The sequence below is a fragment of the Lepidochelys olivacea genome (genome assembly GCF_965140295.1).
Source record: "Lepidochelys olivacea isolate rLepOli2 genome assembly, chromosome: 6".
Classification (NCBI taxonomy): Eukaryota; Metazoa; Chordata; order Testudines; family Cheloniidae; genus Lepidochelys; species Lepidochelys olivacea.
In genome coordinates this window covers 21,997,447-22,018,416 of record NC_140416.1, presented here as the reverse complement: position 1 = coordinate 22,018,416, position 20,970 = coordinate 21,997,447, and the positions used below count along the sequence as shown (strand labels likewise).

General features: G+C 44.9%; 1 protein-coding gene across 4 annotated transcripts in view; it reads right to left on the bottom strand.

Annotated features, from left to right (window-relative positions):
* Positions 1-20,970, bottom strand: part of LSP1 (lymphocyte specific protein 1) — an 84,599-nt gene that overhangs the window by 9,309 nt on the left and 54,320 nt on the right. For all 4 annotated transcript variants that reach the window (XM_084630877.1, XM_084630874.1, XM_084630876.1 and 1 more), the window contains 7 exons: positions 14,992-15,214; positions 13,716-13,844; positions 9,993-10,036; positions 9,612-9,693; positions 8,999-9,139; positions 7,981-8,061; positions 6,953-7,067 (listed from right to left, as the gene is read on the bottom strand). In XM_084630877.1, coding sequence (XP_084487003.1) covers positions 6,978-7,067; positions 7,981-8,061; positions 8,999-9,139; positions 9,612-9,693; positions 9,993-10,036; positions 13,716-13,844; positions 14,992-15,214 — 790 coding nt within the window. In that variant the 3' untranslated portion in view covers positions 6,953-6,977. The remainder of the gene's footprint in view (positions 1-6,952; positions 7,068-7,980; positions 8,062-8,998; positions 9,140-9,611; positions 9,694-9,992; positions 10,037-13,715; positions 13,845-14,991; positions 15,215-20,970) is intronic.

Genomic DNA, 20,970 nt, shown 5'->3' with positions numbered 1-20,970 from the left:
CTTCATCTTTTGGGATACCCAACTTGACATACCTTAATGGGGTCTGAGCTTCAGAGAGCGGGCAAATCAGCAGTTTCTGAAAAAATCAGGTCCCTTTAAGGTGTCTCAGATTGGGCACCCAAAGCCACTAGTGACTCTGGGCCATTCCACATAGGCCAATACAGCAGGGATTTTTTTAAAAAAAATAAAAGAGACCAGGAGGCTTAAAACAGTTTCTAGAAAATAAAGTGGGGTTTTTTGCGGAGAGATTCAAAAGCATCTTTTCTTGCACAGACCTAAAACATTTCCTACAAATAGCAGCATTTATATAGAATTATATTGTGGGATTTGAGTGGGGAGCACTGGCCTGAATCTAAAAATTTCCAAGCTACAGCCACCCCCACCGTCCCAACTGTAGCTAAGAGAGGGTCAGTAGTTCCATTTTCAGGCACATCATGAGAAATCACACATTACACCCTTCATGGGGTTCTCATGTGGCTTAGATATTTTTCACCAGAACAGATTACCCTGGACATTGATAGGGATTACAAAACTATCCAGAGTCACAGTAAATGAAAAAAAAAATCTCAAAAGCAATATAAACCTTCAGGTAATGAACCAGCCTCTAGCTATTGACTGTTAGGAGGAAGTTATCCCTAGGGGCAGGTTATCCTATAGCTGTCTACTGAAGGGTTTCTTGCACCTTCGTCTCATTCAGCCAGAGCTGGCCATTGTCAGGGACCACATACTGCACTGAATGGACCCTGATCTGACCCCGAGTGGTGATTCCTATCTACTGAATAGCAACCTCTGAAGCATCTGATCTTAGCCACGGTTAGGATGGCAGACTAGGAGAAAGATTAATCTGTTCAAATGTGGCAGCTCCAGAGTTCCCTTATCAGTCTGCCTGAAGGGCCTAAGATGGCAGTTGATAGAAAGGGTACATTATAGTGACCACCTCATACAGAACAGAACATTGTTGGTCTTCCTATTAGTCACCCAGGGAAGCCAATGGCAACCAACTGTTCCTTGTCCTCACTTCTAACTCGGGACAGACTAGTTAGCAACGAAGAACTAGTTTTAGCCACACCTGATCCCCTGCCACCTAGGTGTCAGTAACATTTGTTGGGCTAAAACCTCCACAAGCTGCCTCCTCCATTCTGCTCTACAAAATGGGCAGCACTGGCATGCACTCATCCTCTGAGCTCTCTCTCTCTCTGGAGCCTTCAGTCTTCTCCCAAACCTAAGCAAGCCCCAATGCAATGCACTAGGGATGTCCTAGCAGAGATATGGCCAAAGCATGTCTTGGCAAGGCCTTACAATTGGGGTTTTGTTTTTTTTAACCCATCAGTTCTCAAGCACTGTAGGAGACATGGAGGCTCCTCTGCACTTCCCATGGCTTTCTGACATTCTATTGCATTTATTTTGATCACAGCTGCTCAGGTTTAACACATGGGGGGTGGGGTTGATAAATATTAAGCGGCATTACACTGAGATCTGGTTTTTCTGGCTATTTTGGGGGGGTTTGTTTTGTGGGTTGTTCAGTTTGTTTTTACTTGTTCACAGTTGTTTGCATCTCCATAGTCACCAGGCTTAGGGAGTAAGCTCACACAGGGTAAGCATGCAGCTATTTCCACTTCCCTAGTGAGGTTACCATAAGGGGGAATATTTCTGCATAGCTAATATAAGATAGTATGTTTCACCCCAATGGGAAATTTGATACCTGCTTCTACCTTCTGCGCCTATACACAGGCAAGAGAGCTTGATGGAATTTCTGATTCCAAACCAGCAGTCTTAAAAAAAAACCCAACCACACAACCCACACTTTTGGGGGGGGTGGGGTGGGGTGAAGTTTTATTTCTGAGAAGAAATGAAAACTGAAAATTCTCAGTGTTGAAGAGTCAGAACTCCAGTTTTTGCCCCTGGCCATTTTTCAGTAGCAAAAACGAAAAGAGGAAGAAAGAGGGAAATCCCCAAAAGAAGAATCTGAAAAAATTTCAATGTTTTTCCATGAAACAATTGAGAAAATAAGAATTGCTTGGCAAAACGTACTTCCTATTTTTGGATCAGCTCTAATACGCTACACAGGTGGCCAGGGAGTTAAAATTCCACTGACACAGAAAGGTGGCTTGCTACAAGACAACATTGTACTGACCTAGGCTGAGAATGGAGGTATTTTGCTTTAGTTAAAATATATCTGTGCAGATAGGCTGGTATTCTCAGGAGTCCAAGAGAGTTAGGCACCCAGATTCCATTGAATGTCAGTGAGATTTGGACATTTATCTCCCTTATGGTCTGTTGAAAAAATTCCAGCCTTATTTTTGGCTCAATCATTTAAAATCTTTCCCCAATTGCTATTTTGTTGTTAATTACATATTTACAGGGTGAGGATTCAGAAATGGCTTTGATTGCTCCTTAGGCCTAATCTATATACACAAAACTAATGAATTAACTTAGAGATTGGCTAAAAATCCTATCTAGTTGCACCAGTACAACCTCTAGAGTGGATGTAGTTACGCCTGTATAAAGGTGCTTATCCTTGTATAGTTTATGCATCTTTCCTTACAGGAATAGGTATACTGATGTAAAACACTTTTAGACCAATGTAATTACCTCAGAACTATTGGGTTTTACCATGACTATCCCAGTCTAGTCAAGACAGTCTAAACTAGAAAGTTGTATAAGGCTTTAGTGAACAGAAATCTCTACTAAAATTTCAAGACAATCCTTTTAAGCAGTACCTATTTTCTTCAAACACTTCAAATACAGCACAAGGAGCTTGTCTTCCCTAGGAAGCTACAACCTGCATCATATGAATTAGAACATGATTTCACAACCAGCATAGACAGCGCACAGGTACTGTAACAACTTGTCTGCTGGTTGCAGGAAAGGTTTAGCCATGAGTGGTTGGAACAAACACTGAACTCATGTTGTCCATGTCTAAACCGACTGCAAAGTCATATTAGTTAATGTCAAGTTTCAGGGGGTAGCCATGTTAGTCTTTAAGGTGCCACCAGACTCCTTGTTGTTTTTGTGGGTACAGACTAACCCACTTTCTTCACAGGTGCAACTGAAGAAGTGGGTTTTTACCCATAAAAGCTTATGCCCAAATAAATCTGTCTTTAAGTTGCCATTAGTTAACGCTGTATCAAGATAAGCGTCTTAAGCGGCCTAATTTTCTAGCAAAGTCAACGCCAAATTGTTGCCAAGAAGCTTGCCTCCGGTGAAGTCAAATTAAACTCAAATATAAATGGTTCAGGTCACTGATCTTTAAATCTGAAGATAGTGTTTATAAAACATACTGGTTTGGAATTTTCAGGGAGGGAAAATACATTGAGAGAGTCTCATTTTAACTCTGCATGACAAGGTTTCCAAATGCTTCCCCAATTTTGTTTTGTTGTTTTAGTTTGTTTCTGCATAGTTGCTTTGGGACGTCATCAGCTATTTGCAGTTTCCTGTAATAGTGGTCAAGAGTTCAGTTCTTCAGCCAGATGTCCTTGATTGGTGGCCCTTTTGTCTGATAGCATACAGTAGCCTCTTTCTAATGCCAAAACAAGTTTGCTTAAAAAAAAAAAAACAAAAAAACAAAAACCAGAACCTAGAAACACAGAAAATCTATTTGTTGCCTAGTAATAGTAACTCCACTGCAGCAAAGTTGGCACACACAAAGGACACCAATTACCATCGATGGGATCTGCATTATTAGCATCAAGTGGAGCAACTAACGTTTATTACAGCTGGGAGGTTAGGCCAATTTGGCAAGAGAAGATCACTCAGTAGTTATTGAAATTTCAACCCACATTCTGTCCTATAGTGACAGTGACCCAGGGAATAAGGCAGGTCTCACAAAGATGAGAGGGAAGGTGCTTGTTTGTTTTAGCAGTTTAAAAAGGTGTACAACTGCTTGTTTTTTGCTGTGCCCCTCCCCGCCACCTCACTGCATTTGCAATGAAGCCCAGTCTGCTGCATATGCAAAACAACTTGCCGGGAGCTCAGTTTCCAGAATGGAGAGTAGGCCAAAGCAGGCCACACTGCATTGCTTAGCCCTACGACACATTCAGTAAAGGAAGGCTTGTTTCTGGAACCATGGATATTGCAAAGAAGAGATCATGGATTTCCAGAGGGAACAGGAGACCTTTGGAACTGGCTGTATTAGCAATCTGCACTCCTACTACAGGCTGTCTCCTAAGAGGAGGTAGTTCAATGTATTAAGACCTCTGTTGATCAAGGTTGGCAGACACTGGATAGTTCTCTGAAAACATCCACTCAGTGTGCAGCGGCAGTCAAGAAAGTGACCAGAATGTTGGGAATCGTTAAGAAAGGGATAGATAAGACAGAAAATATCATATTGCCTCAATATATATCCATGGTACACCCACATCTTGAATACTGCATGCAGATATGTTCGTACCATCTCAAAACAAGATATACTGGAATTGGAAAAGGTTCAGAAAAGAGCAACAAAAATTATTAGGGATATGGAACGACTACCATATGAAGGAGAAATTAATAAAACTGGGACTTTTCAGCTTGGAAAAGAAACTACTACGGGGGGAGAGCGGGGGATAGGATAGAGGTTTATAAAATCATGACTGGTGTGGAGGAAGTGTTATTTACTCCTTCTCATAACACAGGAACTAGGGGTCACCAAATGAAATTAATAGCAGGTTTAAAACAAACCAAAGGAAGTATTTTTCCCCCACACACAGAGTCAACCTGTGGAACTCCTTGCCAGAGGATGTTGTGAAGGCCAAGACTATAACAGGGTTAAAAAAACAAAACAAAACACGAACTAGATAATTTCAGGAAGAATAGCTCAATCAACAGCTATTAGCCAGGATGGACAGGGATGGTGTCCCTAGCCTCTGTTTGCTAGAAGCTAGGATTGGGCAACAGGGGATGGATCACTTAATGACCTGTTCTGTTCATTCCCTCTGGGGCACCTGGCATTTGCCACTGTCAGAAGACAGGATACTGAGCTAGATGGACCTTTGGTCTGACCCAGCATGGCCATTCTTATGTTCCTATGTTCTTATGACATGTTGTGGAAAGAGAAAGGGGATGACAATAACTAAACCCCTTCAATATGTGGTTGAAGTTACTAAGGTATTATGTGGTGGCAGCCAATCAGTAACTTTACAAGCCATCACTTGGAGACAACCTGTTTCATGAGGCTGCCAAGAGGAAGTGGAGGGTGCGGGGGAGAACGCGCAACACCCTGCCCTGCGACACTTCATAGCGAGCCTTCCAGTGGCTTAAAAAGTGGCATCATGGGGCTCCCCATGAGCAGAAAAGCAGAGTGTGAAAGGGGACTGCGTGATGAGGAAGGGGGAGAGAAGTGCTAAACAAGATAGGTAGGGAGAGAAGACACACTCAAGACATGAAACAATCACAGAAGCAAGCGAAAGCAGAGGTGAAGCCCAGCACCCAAAGCCATTTCAACCTTTTTGTCTTTAAGTACCAACATTTGGAGCCAGAGAAAGACTCTGAACTGCAGTACTGTGGGGCAACGGTGCCAAGCCCTCACCATTTAGAGTATTAGCTATGGCTGTCCTAGGGGAGGTCTAGTCATTGCCGGTTTGCCTTTTGAGGAGGGACTGAGTGATTCAGAGACAGGAGTCTAAATCTCCTAGACAGGCTCAAACTAATGAAGTGGTTTATTTCCCTGGATGGGGAGGAAAACCCCTTTAAGTGAGCAGCAGGAACTCAGATAATGAGGTTTAACCGCACCTAGGAGAGTCAAGCTCAGCAAGGCCAGGCTTGGCACATGAAAGGAGAGTACAGCAAGGGGAATCTATGTAGATTTAGAGGACAAGATATATGATGAAAGCAGAGAGTTGAAGCAGGTTTTAGAAATGAGGAGCAGAGAGGTGGGTATGGTCACAAAGTGATCTATAGGCCTCCATGTCTGTATACACAATCCCATGGGATGGGAACGCGTGTGGTAATTAGGGAGGGATGGAAGAGGTGCTTTTGTAAAGACTGAGTACTACATAAAGCTTGGAAAATCAATAAAGATTTTATGAGAAGTCAAACTCTGGTTTTTCCTGCACAGAGCATCACTCAGGGTGCTTTGCCATTATCACACCACTTGGAACGAGCTCTTCTTTGCCCTTAAGTCATCTACTACTGGCCACTTAAAATAGCACAGGGATATCTATTAATATAAGCACCAGGGTCCTCAGAGGGTGAGGAACAGTCTCTGGGTTTCAAGTGGGCACAGATAACATCTACGCTCTTCCCCTCCCTGCTTAACGTGACTAGACCGTTCCTTCTGTGCCACTTTATCTAGAAACAGTGCACCTTTTCACAAGATCACTCCCCACCCCACCCCCAAGCATAGGCCTGATCCAAATGCCACTGAAGTGAATAGGAATCCTTTCATTGACCTCAATGGTCACTGGATCAGGTCCCATGAACACATTGGACACAGAGGACTTGGTCCGCTTCCATGACTATCTGGAATGAACTTCAACTACCCCCCCATTCCCCGCACCTACAGTTCTTACAGTTACTGTTACAGTACATTCTGTTACTGTAGTTACAGTGACCTACAGTCACTTACAGTTCTTACTCTTTACAGTACAAGAGATCCTATTAAGCCAGGTCTAGTTCAACCAAGGCACTTTTACTCTGAGTGGGGCTGAGGTCGGTAGCTTCCATAAATAGGCTGATCTGCCAGGTAAGTTTTCCTAGCTGCAGCTAACATGGGCATCCTATGCTGCACAGCTGCTAGAAAGAATTTCTTTGTGCATGCCTTTCTCCTTCTACCCCAAAGAGGATTGTTTGCCAGGAAGTAGGAACCCACCTTTTGTCCATACAGTACCTTCCAACCCACTGAAGTCTGGCTGGCAACGTAGAATGTATAGGCTGAAAAAACAGGTTTTACGCTTATTGTGCTGCATCGTCCTAGCTGTCCTGCCAGAGAAGTACCAGGTGGTTCTCCTACAGTCAGAGGTTTTGTCTCACCTACCTGGTTGATTGGTACTCCACACACGCTATTGCTCTGTTGCATCATCTATCAACACCTTCTTGTACTGGCCATGTCCAGTTGCTACAAACTTGTACTTCTTGCCAGAAGTGGAGGTCTGAATGGAGGAAAGAAGTGAGGATTAGGGTCCTTCCTCAAGTGTCCATCTCAGCTAACACAAATAATTCTTAATATTTAAGAAACTTAAAGAAGGAGTCAAATAAATTGAAGTCTGAGGAGCAGGTGAGGTTCTTGGACTTCAATATTTTAATGTGGCCCAGGTTCCCACATGGGGTGAGAGCTTACTATTGCCTGTTCCTACCACCTTTTTGCCTAGACAAATACGTACAATAATAATGGAGATGGATAATTATTGGAACTGTCAGATAATACAATAATTTTAAAAATCATCATGACATCAATGGTAAGATTCAGCTCAGTCAAACCTCTCCGGTAACCCTATACCAAAAGGAAAGGCCGTATCAGAGTTGAACTTCTATGGAGCCAGGACTATTCTCAATCTTGGGTCAGTACCTTTTAATGCACTATACCCATGCACCCTTAGAGGCCTCTACACCTTTCAGAACTAGAAGGCAGCCAAGAAACAGAACCCCAGGTATCTAAGCCACTCTGCACTTCCAGAAAATTAGGCTATTATTTAACAATTTTAAAAAACTTAACGATTAGCCCAACCTGTAGAGTTTCAATCCAAATGCAAATGATATCAGAGTTTAGGGGGGGCAGGAGGGGAAGAAGAGAACCTTGGGCTTTCGTCCCAGCCCTTCATTAAATTAGTGGAGATGTTTCTTGCAACAGATACATTTAGAAAAGACGACAACATGCCTTCCTGTTACTGCCATGGAGGACACCTCCTTTGGCCTAGGCCTTTGCTTCCGTTAGTAGGCAACCTCAACCCATGCTCCAATATACAGGCATCCTTGTGACCTAAGGGAGAATTCTCTTGAACAAACTCAGCCCCAATACCATAAAGCAAGTGCTATAACAGAGATACCTAGGGAGAAGCTACTTACCTTGATGTTGCCTTCATTTTTGGGGGTACCCTTCTGTTCCCACATGCTTCGCTTATTCACAATATCTCCAGCCACAATATCCTGGGGACACAAGAATGAATCTCATCACCCTGCCACCAACACAGCTGAAAGCTGTTTTTGTTCCTTTCACACTTACTGAAGCCACCCGCCCAATAACTATGGTATGTGGCCATGTGTTTGGGTAGAGTCACACTGGGCAGGAATATGGCTGCATACCAGGGGCATAAGACTCCCTTTTCTTAACCATCCTCCAACATTTGGCATTTTAACAGGACACTGGATCTAAGGCCCAACATGTAGGTTTTATAGGGAAAAGGTTTACAATATTAAGTATTAATAGGAAAGTTTTTTTCCTAGGAAGCTTTAAGTGAAGCAGTTTTCAAAGAGACATTTTTGCCTTGAGCCCTTTGCAACCTAGATGTTGCAGCATTGTGCCACCACTTGAACCAGAAAATGCAATTCACTAGAAATGGAGAGTAACTGCTTTCCATTGTTCAAATTTACCACTTGCCTGTCCCAAATTTACCACTGAGCCATCGATACAAAGCAACTGGGGTGGCTCTTAGTGCAGACAAGGAAACAATCGTTTTCAGCCATTCAGTTTAACTTCATTTCAAGCCAGGATAAACAAAACCGGTTTCCTTGGTATGTGCACTCTTGTAGCTGGGGCTAATCCAGGTACGGACAAAGCTTTAGTGAATTGTAGGAAGTAAAGACAGAACATCTGAAAGTTTTAATGTGGATGTCAATAGAAAAGGGGAAGAATGGGGTTTTAACCTGACATTGCTACTCCTGATACCATTGTCCTTTCAAGTCCCTACTCCACAGTGATATGCACCTGAATAATTTAAGTAAACCCAGCCAACCATGTAGCAGGGTAACTTTTCTTTCTGAAGTTCATGCTGTTAGACACAGGTGCAGCCCTCTGACATGAAACAAAGAGCTATACCCCTTCTCCTGCAGTAGAGTTGTCTGGGCATATAAAACTCAGTCTTACCTTACAGGATGGGGACTTAACAGAGGACTGAGCTACAACCTCTCCAGTCTCCCAGAGGTTTTTTGTGCTGGCTACAACCATGCTTGTGGTGGCAAGTTCAAGGGAAGATTGTCGGACAAGTTTCTGAACCTTCTCGGATGTCTGGAAACAAAGCAAATCAAAGTGAAAGTGTTCCGAGCACTTGCAGATTTTTGTGAATAGCTTCTTGGGGAAGGAGATTGTAAATTATCATTCCGATGGATACATTAACTACAGAGTCAAAGGACAGAAACAAATAAGAACATGGAGGCTAAGTAGAAGAACATTGTGCCCATTCAGGACAGAGAAATGCAGGGATGAGACAGTCCTAGTCTGGTATAGTAAGATAGGAGAAAATGGTTTGTTCACATCTCCAGCACTCCTGCTCAAAAGCCACAAGATTCCTTATCCTGACGAATTAAAGAGCATGGAGGGATTTAGGAAGATTAGATTCAATCCCTTCCAGTATTATTATAGCTAGCTGCTAGGGCGGAGTCTACAAAGACCAAAGAAGGTGAGGACTATCCAGAACAGAATAAAGCCTATATGGGGCTGGGGGCCAAGAGCATGCCACCTATGTGATTGAGCGCATCACCTCAATGGCATGAGTGTACTGCTCCAGTCTGTCATCAATCTTGGAAACAGGAAGTGGTGGCTGAGTCTTCTTCACGCTGTTGCTAGAGAAAGAAGGAAGGAGGAATTAAGTCTTATTGCTTTAAGCTCATCAGAGTGAGGTCTACCCAAGCCTCTTTTGGGAAGAAGCCACTAGTTTCCTCCCATTCCCCCCTGAAAGTCACAAATGCTGGTTCTGAAAGATGTTCAAGTGACCCACTAAGCAATAGGACACTGTTCCCCCTCAACCCACAATCACTTGAAATTGTGCCTTTGGTTCAGGTGCGGGTCTGTGTTACAGTAATACCCAAGTCAAAGCCCAGTGGAGAATTACCACCAGGTCATTCAGTGGAAGGAGAATTACCTTTTCTTTATGGAGCGGTTCAGGGATTCAGTTCGGTCTGTGATCTAAATGGGGAGAGATGAGAAAGAAGAGACAAATCAGTTTTGCCTGCTGCCCCGAGTCCCTCATCTTAATTGGTCATAACTCGAATCAGTGAGTTCTCCCCACCCCCGAGAGATTTGGGTAGTTTCAAAACTATCTTGTTTCCGCCCACCTCCCTACCTATACCCTGGAATGACTGAACCAGTCAGCCAGCCCCGGGGTGTCCCTAAAACTCCCCACTTTGCAATCAAGAGTTGGCATCTTCTTCTGCAACAGCAATGATGGTAGATGCAGGAGATCTGATGGTGCTGGACCAACAAGTTCTGGAGATGGCTTCAAAGTGGATGAGCTATCAGGAAAGCGAGCTTCCAGAGCATCATAGGATGAACAGCAGTGAAGAGTCAAACATCTGTATTTTAAAAAGCTTCCCCCACAACGTCTCCAGCACAGTGATTCCCCCATCTTGAAGGAAGAGTCACGTATAGGGCAGAGTGCAGGTGGAAAAGCTGCATGACACCTGTACCTCGTCCATCCCCACTGAAGCCACAGCCTGATCCTGCTCTCTGAGGGTCACTAATTCCTTTGGCCACAGGAGCCACTAACATGCATGTGGGTGCCAGTGTAAGCAGTAACCTGACCACCAAGCTTCCCTCCTCCCATCCCATCATATTCCAGCACATGGGTGACCCTGGGGCCAAGCTGCAGGGCCTCTCCACTGTAAGACTCACATAGGCTCTTGGTGATGAGGAGAATGGAAGGGTCAGGTATAGAAAGGTAAAGAGAAGAGCAAAAAAAAAAAAAAAAAAAAAAAAGCAGGGAAAAGGCAGATGGACAGAAAATGGCATCTGTGACAGAACATAGTTTGCACTGGCCATTCCACTGCAGGAAGGCTCCAAGACAGAGGAGTGATTTAACCAGCAGAGCCTTCTGGCAAATCAAACCCTATTGAAAAATTTACTTGCAGAAGGACTTGTACAAGAAATTAGCCCAAAACAAGCTGTGCACTCACACACCAAGGTGCAGCAGATGAGCTTACATATCCCACAAGCATCTGACAAGACAAACTTGTCCAATTGCTGTGTGGACATATGCAAGATACATTAGAAGAGGCTGTTTGTAGATGCCCTCAAGCTCTATTACTTTAAATGGGGATGCATTAGGACGATCGTTCTGCTGGTTTATAGCATACTTGTTTGGGAGTATTCTCTGTAAAATGCACCTCTCGCTGAGCAGTTCAGATCACATCCATTTTCTGCTCTGGAAAATTATTCTATCATCAGCAGGGCTCAGCCTGTCAGAGCTGCAACATTTCAGAGGCTGGGGAGTGTTTGCAGTTTGAGCTCAGGACTGTGAATCCAGAAACAGAGAATCAGCCCTCTATTCCCAGCTCAAGCAGCAAGTTAATTGGCAACTTGGGCAGGCTGTAGATCACCATCTGTGTCTGGGCTTCCAAAGAGTAGCGATAGCACATCACACCCCACATCTGTTGGGTATTTACAGTAATTTTTGTAATCCTTGGAGGAGGAGAGGTACTATACAGGAACAAGGGATTGCTCTGTTGTTCCATTCCCCCACCAAGAGTCCAGCATTAACACTGCTCGCATGTCCAGAGAGCTATTACAAGTACAAACTGGAGAAGTTGCTTCATTTCTGCATGACACACTAAAGTCTATTCACAGCCTTTCTGCACTGCTCATTTACTGGAACCCTGCTCCCCAGCCCAGACCTTCACACTGATGAACTTTCTGAACTCCTCGATTTGTTTAGAGGACAGAAGCGAACATTATAAATATCTAGCTGACCTCCTGGCTCCAGGCCATGAAGAAAGTCTGTGGCAAGACTTCGGGTACCTAACGTCCCTTCTTCTGTGGCTGGTTACTTCATGCCTTGAGAACCCCTTCATTCCTCCATTGCTTTCATTTTTTAAATCCCCCTTTCCTGGTTAAAGAGGCCTTTGGAGTATCAGACTGCTACTTGTTACGTTGAGACCTCACACACCCACCCAGGAACTCTGGATCTAAGAGACACGAGCTTCAACTGCCTGAGCTAACGGAGCAAGCTTCCCCGTCTCACACCAGTAGACACTACTGTGGTTAAAATAAGAGTATGTCCTAAAGCTTGTGCTCTAATAAATTTGTTAGTCTCTCAGGTGCCACAAGTCCTCCTTTTCTTTTTGCCGATACAGACTAACACGGCTGCTACTCTGAAACCTGTCCTAATCCTATGTTTCTCCCCACAGGCTCATGCCTTTCCAAACCAGTCCCAGCCTGGAACGATTCCATTCTTGGTTTCTTATGGATGATCCAGGGTTTTAAATATATATTTTATAGTTTAAACAAAATTCCTTCCACTGCTTGTGCGTAAGTCCTTTCTGCTTTGCAAAGATTGTGAGCACCTCTCTCCCCTGAATGAACGCGTGTACAGCCTGATTGGTGGGGAAACTTCTCCACCAACACCATGAAGGCCCCTTCGGAGGCAGTATTTAAGCCCTTCCCTGCTGGATATTTAACCCCTTCCCTGCTGTGTATGGGATTGGTCATAGCAACAGTTCCCTAGGAAGGTATAGGTATTTGGGGGTTACTCTGCAAGAGAGCTTCTGTCCCTAGTATCAAAGGTAGGGTGGGATTTTTCAGAAGCACAAGCCCTACTCTGCTCTCACTGAAGTCCATGGTTAAGCTCCAAAACTAGATTGTTTCTCTTTTGCCACCCACTCTGCTCAGTGCAGTGAGGGATTTTTCTTCCTGGCTTGATAGTCACACACATTCCCATCACTCGTCACAATGCAAACAGACTGGGGCCAGAATCCAGGTAGTTCTATTGCTCCCCAGAAGTTTGATTTTTATTCTTAATGTTTCCTGTAATGTAACAAAGCTCTGCTCCCTGTCTGAGCAGCTCCTCCGACTGTTACAAACGAAACACTCCCCTTGCTACATGTTTCTTTTCAACACCTTTTGAAAGTGATATAACTCTCCCTGACCAGGCAACCTTGAGTCACATGCAGGCAGCATGGGGTTTAAGAGTCAAAGGGAGCACAATGCTAACAGGTGCTTAAGAGGCCACCTGAACGCTCCGCCATCACCCCAAAGATGAATGAAATCTGCATGCACTGGACTCCTCACTCTCCATCCTAATCCGTGGCCAACAAGATCAGCTCTGACAAGAGAAGAGCCATTTTCCCCATACACCTACCATATCTGGATACACAGGGCTGTGTATCCACAGGACATTGAGGGGGAAGTGTATAAAGCAGACCCAGTATTACATGCTAGGAAACAAGACAGACTATCCGTTTGATTAAATTAATGAATGTTGAAGATGGCCAAGGTTACTACCACTTTGTATTATAAAAGTTCTTAGAGGCCCCAGTTGAGACTAGGGCACCATTGTGTTAGGTGCTGTACATCCCCATAAGGAGAGGCAATCCCTGCTCCAAAGAGCTGACTGTGTAAGTAGACAAGCCAGACAACAGATAGAGAAAGGATTATGCCCATTTTACAAATGAGGGAGAGAGAGTAAGTGACTTTCCCAAGGTCACACTGGAAGTCTGTTGAACTCGCATGTGAATCCAGATCTCCTGAGGTCTTCAGTATTAGACCATCTTTCCTCCCTCCTACATAGCCACACCAGTCAGGTCTCCTCTCACTAAGGTTTAGGCCAGCTCTAAGTGCACTTGCGATTCAGAGCACTCTTAGTAGCATGTACCGTTGTGGAACTCGCTGGGGACTGGCCATCACATTGTTCATCCTCTTCCCCTTCCATGCTGGAGGTGCTCGGAGCTTTCTGGCGTTTTTCTGGTGTTTCCTCCTCCTCATTCCTCCTCCTCTTTTTCTCCTGAATGCAAAGAATGAGCAGACCAGGAGCAAAGCCGATTAATAAACTCCCACTGTAACAAGTGTCAGATCCACCCCCACAAATTAAACTTTGGGCAAAGACACTGAGCTTTCTTTCACATGTAAAAAATTCATTCTCCCAGTTGTCATTTAAAAAGACAATATTTGTACAGGTGCAAGGTCACAAAATGAACTGGTGAGGCATTCTGCATGAGTTTTCACAAAGACATTTCCCACCAATTTTGCCCAGCCCCCATCAGAAAGGAATATATATCCTCACTCTCAGGCAGGGGACAGGGAAACTAACTAAATTTATTTTGAGGAGCTATGAAGCCATACCACCCCCTAATAAGAGGGATGTCATGATTTATGCAATCACAGTCCATCTTAAATGTTTATTACAACTCAGAGTGACACAGACAGGCTTCCATACAGCTTGAGTTCCAGCTTTGTCTCCCTTGTTTACCAGGGCCACACCACGCCTTGAACTAAATACAGCACAGACACCCCTAGGGGATGGAAGGCAGCAATGCTGGACCCCAATTTCAGATTAGTAGATCAGGCCAAGGCTTCTCAGAGCGTGGAACAAAAAAAAAAGGGGGGGGGGGCATGGTTCTGAACACACGGGTTCAGAATTTCCTTAAGAGTCCTATATCTGTGGCTTTGTAGGACTGGAGAACCTGTGACACTCTCCGTAATGAATGATGATGAGAGAAGGCAGAACACCTATACCACAGCAGAGAATTAGAACACAGAATTACAGGCCTTGTGGTGCTACTTGTCAGAGCAGCACTAAGTTCTCCATTGTGTGCAGTGACTGATTTTTGGGAGCGGGGGAGGAAGAAGGGAGGAGAGAAGAAAGGAGCCAGTAAACATGAAAGTGGCGTCTGCACACTTAAGCTATGTGTAACTGGGGGTGCTTGCACAGCTGCAGCTATACCAATGCAAACTGCCGGGGTAGAGGTGCTGCACCATCGTAAGGCAGAGCGCACACGAGTGTGACCCTTTAAGCTACTGGGATAGGTAAGTATCATAAGTACAAGCCCTGTTTTACACATTGCTGCGATGCGTCTACCCCACACGGATGGTCCCCCATGAAGTCACAGCCATACCAAGAGAGATCACAGATCCAATATTTCTGCTCTGACCTCCTGCCCAGCTTTCTCCTCCTCCTCTTCCTCCTGCTGCTCTTGAATGCATTCTGCCTCAAAAAGTTGCTGAGGCTCCTCTGTCTCCAGCGGCTCCTGCTTCATCTCCTCATTCTCCCCGGGAATCTCCTCCGGGCCCTCCTGATTCAGCTGGACCTGCTCCAGCTTGACTTCAGCTTCCCTCAGACCACTGTCCTCTTCCTCATAGGAGTGTCTTGGAGACCTAGAGGTGGAGAGGGGAAGAAGCCTTTGAGAAGGGAAAGAAGTGTTTCAAACCCACTGAAAATCTGATGTCCCATACCTTTACAACGCCAGCTATAATTGTAATAGCCCAACGGGAGCTCTAAAAATACTGTGCAAATACAGATGTACTCATTAGTGCACGTCGGTTTTGGTTTAATGAGAAGCTAGTGCATGGCAGAGCAAGTCAGTAGAACAGTAAGAAGAATTACAAACACTTTCAGGAAGATTATACTAAGACATGGATGAAATCCTTCAAAAACAGAAGGCAAATCAGGTCCACTCCTTTATCATTGTTTGTATTGGGGTGGCACATGGAAGCCCCAACTTAAAACAGAGGCCCCACTGCACCAGGTGCTGTACAAGCAGAGTATGAGGTAGCTCTTCAGGGCAGCGACTTACAGACTAAACAGACTGAGGGTGGGAGGGGGAAAAAATGGAGGCAGAGAGACTTGCCCAGGGTCAATGGCAGAGCTGGGAACAGGAGCCAAGTCTTCCGATTCCCAGCCCAGTGTTCTGTCCACTGGTCCACATTCATTCCAGCAGCAGGAGCTGGACCCAAAGCCTATTTAAGTCAATAGGATCCTTTCCATTGATTTCAGTGGGCTTTGGCTCAGGCCCGAGGCGGTTTATCACATTTGTCTGGCTCCATGTACTGTACTTGATTACATGAGGCAACTTCCCTTCTGAACAACTTCTGCAGTGCTAGATACCAGCATTACACAGACAGGAGAGCGCTTTCAAAACCTCAAGCCTCCAATTTCTCAACCTTCATGTCAGATGCCAAGTCCCATCTGAAATGAGCCTGGGGCTAAAGCACAGCATGAGAGGAGTACGGTACAGTAATTGCGGAGGAAGACTGGGAAGAACTAAGAAGTAAATGTCACTTCTCCGTGCTCCAGAATTCCTGCTGCAGTCTCAACTGCAAAGATAACAAGAAATAATGCCTCCACAGGTCTAGCTCCAGATGTATGGAGCAGGAGGAGATCCCCACCCCCGCTCCCTGAGCTCCAGAGCTGGACTTCCGCTGCCCAGCTAGGCTCTAACTGAGATCCCTTCTAACTCTGAGGCCATTTGGGTTAACTTGTGTGGTCAGAGGTTGGACAAGACTAGCTTGAGTTCAAGGAGATTTCTCCCCCTTGTTCTTTTGTTCCCCTGCCATCTTCCAGGAGAATTTGATTTCTAACTACAGGATAGTCTGCCTTATTCATTAGGGTACAAGAACCATTTACACACACACTCACTCTCCTGCCTGCATGTCTGTCCATGCTGCTCCTTTTTTCTTTTAATATACCATTTTTCTATCTGATCTTTCCCCCCACCCCTAAAACCTAATGGAATTCAGCCAAAGGAGAATGGAAACCCAGCAATGGCAAAGCCAAACATTCAAATCTACATTGTCAAAAGTAGGGCAAGAAAGAGGAAAATTGCGCAACTTTTTTCAAAATGCAAAGATTCCAAACAGCTCTAGTCCCAAGCTAGGTACACATCCCATGTGCCCATCTCTAAAAGGTAGCTCCAGCCCAGGGTACCCACTGCACATATTTCTCTGACACATTTAGAAAGAGGCTCAAGGCTTGATTTTCCAGAGGTGCTAAAACGACTGAAGCTGCGGGCCATTTGCCAGGTCACAGCAAGGTCTCCATCTCTCAACTGGACACAGCTGGAATCCATTTGGCTCACTTGTGGGTCAATACTGATCAAATAGGTATCAGATTTATAATAAAGCGTTTAGACAACTGGATGCATGTGAGTTGCTGCGTGCGTTAATCTTACTTTGAATAGTGGTGTTCCATACGGTAATGTAATATTGGAGCAGTTGTATTGTGAGCCTCTGATACTGTATGAATTGCTGTACAGTACTTGAGAGTGACGTTAATGGGAAGAGCTGCTCTTCTACAGAAATTGTTATGACCCTGTTGAAAGAGGCTGCCCATCAGTACCAGAGAGGCTGCGGGTGGATCTTACAACAACTGAGGAATTGTCAACAAGAGGACAAAAGACTTGTTGTTCCGCTCTCCTCCCAGTGAAGATCAGTCATGCAAGTGGACTCCTCCTATCAGCAGAGTTTGCAGCTCAAACCATGTAGCAAGAAGGGGATAAAAACCCCAAGCAAAGGGAACTACTAGCTATCTCTATGCTGCTGCAGCTCTGGGGAGGCAAGGACCAAGTCTACACAACAGTACCAGTAAAACAAAGTTGCTCAGGGGGTGTGGGAAATATCCACACCCCTGAGAGACGTTCTTATACTGACCTAACCTCCCCATAAGCAAGAGATCCCCAGCTCCTTAGCCTGGGTTAGCCCTAAAGAACAAACAAACAAACCAAGCTGATTATAGAAGGTTTCAAAACTTAATATAGGCAAAGACTAACATTTGTAAAAAGAAAAGGAGGACTTGTGGCACCTCAGAGACTAACCAATTTATTTGAGCATAAGCTTTCGTGAGCTACAGCTCACTTCATCGGATGCATACTGTGGAAAGTGTAGAAGATCTTTTTATACACATAATGCATGAAAAAATACCTCCTCCCACCCCACTCTCCTGCTGGTAATAGCTTATCTAAAGTGATCACTCTCCTTACAATGTGTATGATAATCAAGTTGGGCTATTTCCAGCACAAATCCAGGTTTTCTCCCCCCCGCCCCTCCCCCACACACAAACTCACTCTCCTGCTGGCAATAGCTTATCCAAAGTGACCACTCTCCTTACATTGTGCATGATAATCAAGGTGGGACATCCCCAGCAGAAATCCAGGGTTTAACAAGAACTTTGAGGGGGGGGGGGGGTTGGAAAAAACAAGGGGAAATAGGCAACTCGCATAATGATTAAGCCACTCCCAGTCTCTATTCAAGCCTAAATTAATTGTATCCAATTTGCAAATGAATTCCAATTCAGCAGTTTCTCGCTGGAGTCTGGATTTGAAGTTTTTTTGTTGTAAAATAGCGACTTTCATGTCTGTAATCGCGTGACCAGAGAGATTGACCTGTTCTCCGACTGGTTTATGAATGTTATAATTCTTGACATCTGATTTGTGTCCATTTACTCTTTTACGTAGAGACTGTTCAGTTTGACCAATGTACATGGCAGAGGGGCATTGCTGGCACATGATGGCATATATCACATTGGTGGATGTGCAGGTGAACGAGCCTCGGATAGTGTGGCTGATGTTATTAGGCCCTGTGATGGTGTCCCCTGAATAGATAGGTGGGCACAGTTGGCACCCTGACAGCAGGATTGTCTGGCTGTGTAGACTCCCTCCTCAGGCCCTACGCTACCAGCACTCCCAGTTACCTTCGAGACACCACTGACTTCCTGAGGAAACTACAATCCATCGGTGATCTTCCTGATAACACCATCCTGGCCACTATGGATGTAGAAGCCCTCTACACCAACATTCCACATAAAGATGGACTACAAGCCGTCAAGAACACTATCCCCGATAATGTCACGGCTAACCTGATGGCTGAACTTTGTGACTTTGTCCTTTCCCATAACTATTTTACAGTTGGGGACAATGTATACCTTCAGATCAGTGGCACTGCTATGGGTACCTGCATGGCCCCACAGTATGCCAACATTTTTATGGCTGATTTAGAACAACGCTTCCTCAGCTCTCGTCCCCTAACGCCCCTACTCTACTTGCGCTATATTGATGACATCTTCATCATCTGGACCCATGGAAAAGAAGCCCTTGAGGAATTCCACCATGATTTCAACAATTTCCATCCCACCATCAACCTCAGCCTGGTCCAGTCCACACAAGAGATCCACTTCCTGGACACTACAGTGCTAATAAATGATGGTCACATAAACACCACCCTATACCGGAAACCTACTGACCGCTATTCCTACCTACATGCCTCCAGCTTTCACCCTGACCACACCACACGATCCATCATCTACAGCCAAGCTCTGCGATACAACCGCATTTGCTCCAACCTCTCAGACAGAGACAGACACCTACAAGATCTCTATCAAGCATTCTTACAACTACAATACCCATCTGCGGAAGTGAAGAAACAGATTGATAGAGCCAGAAGAGTTCCCAGAAGTCACCTACTACAGGACAGGCCTAACAAAGAAAATAACAGAACGCCACTAGCCGTCACCTTCAGCCCCCAACTAAAACCCCTCCAATGCATTATTAAGGCTCTACAACCTATCCTGAAGGATGACCCATAACTCTCACAAATCTTGGGAGACAGGCCAGTCCTTGCCTACAGACAGCCCCCCAACCTGAAGCAAATACTCACCAGCAACCACATACTACACAACAGAACCACTAACCCAGGAACCTATCCTTGCAACAAAGCCCGTTGCCAACTGTGCCCACCTATCTATTCAGGGGACACCATCACAGGGCCTAACAGTATCAGCCACACTATCAGAGGCTCGTTCACCTGCACATCCACCAATGTGATATATGCCATCATGTGCCAGCAATGCCCCTCTGCCATGTACATTGGTCAAACTGGACAGTCTCTACGTAAAAGAGTAAATGGACACAAATCAGATGTCAAGAATTATAACATTCATAAACCAGTCGGAGAACAGGTCAATCTCTCTGGTCACACGATTTCAGACATGAAAGTCGCTATTTTACAACAAAAAAACTTCAAATCCAGACTCCAGTGAGAAACTGCTGAATTGGAATTCATTTGCAAATTGGATACAATTAACTTAGGCTTGAATAGAGACTGGGAGTGGCTTAGTCATTATGCAAGGTAGCCTATTTCCCTGTTTTTTCCTACCCCCCCACAAACGTTCTTGTTAAACCCTGGATTTCTGCTGGGGATGGCCCACCTTGATTATCATGCACAATGTAAGGAGAGTGGTCACTTTGGATAAGCTATTGCCAGCAGGAGAGTGAGTTTGTGTAGGGGGTGTGGGGGGGTGAGAAAACCTGGATTTGTGCTGGAAGTGGCCCACCTTGATTATCATACACATTGTAAGGAGAGTGATCACTTTAGATAAGCTATTGCCAGCAGGAGAGTGGTGTGGGAGGAGGTATTTTTTCATGCTTTGTGTGTATATAATAAGATCTTCTACACTTTCCACAGTATGCATCCGATGAAGTGAGCTGTAGCTCACAAAAGCTTATGCTCAAATAAATTGGTTAGTCTCTAAGGTGCCACAAGTTCTCCTTTTCTTTTTGCGAATACAGACTAACACGGCTGTTACTCTGAAAACTAACATTTGTGTTACCTAAGTTTGCTTGTAAATAACTCATTTCCTTTTCCTGTTTAATAAATCTTCATATTGTTTCCCATAGGGCTGGCTACAAGCATGGTCTTTGGTGTGACCAGGGCTGGGGGTGGGGCAGAGAGCTGCCGGTGGGTGCTCTGCTCCCACCAAATTTTCCCCTTGGATGCTTCAGGGCTGGAGCACCCATGGAGTCAGCACTTAAGGCGCCACTTTGGGCCGGTTAAATTTAGAAGCCCTTTTAGAACCGGTTGTCCCTCGCGGAACAACCGGTTCTAAAAGGGCTTCTAAATTTAACAACCGGTTCCAGCAAACCAGTGCGAACTGGCTCCAGCTCACCACTGGATTGGCAAGACAGACTGGAGTACCCAAGGGGACTGTCTGTGACTCTGTTTAAGGCAGCTAATGGGCCAGAGAAGTTTGCACTTGGTGGAATTGGCTGGTGAAATCTAAGGCTTGTGCCCTGGGGATTTTTTTGTTTTGTTTTGTTTTTTTAAAACTAGTCTGCCCCGAGGCTGGTACTCACACTCCTGTG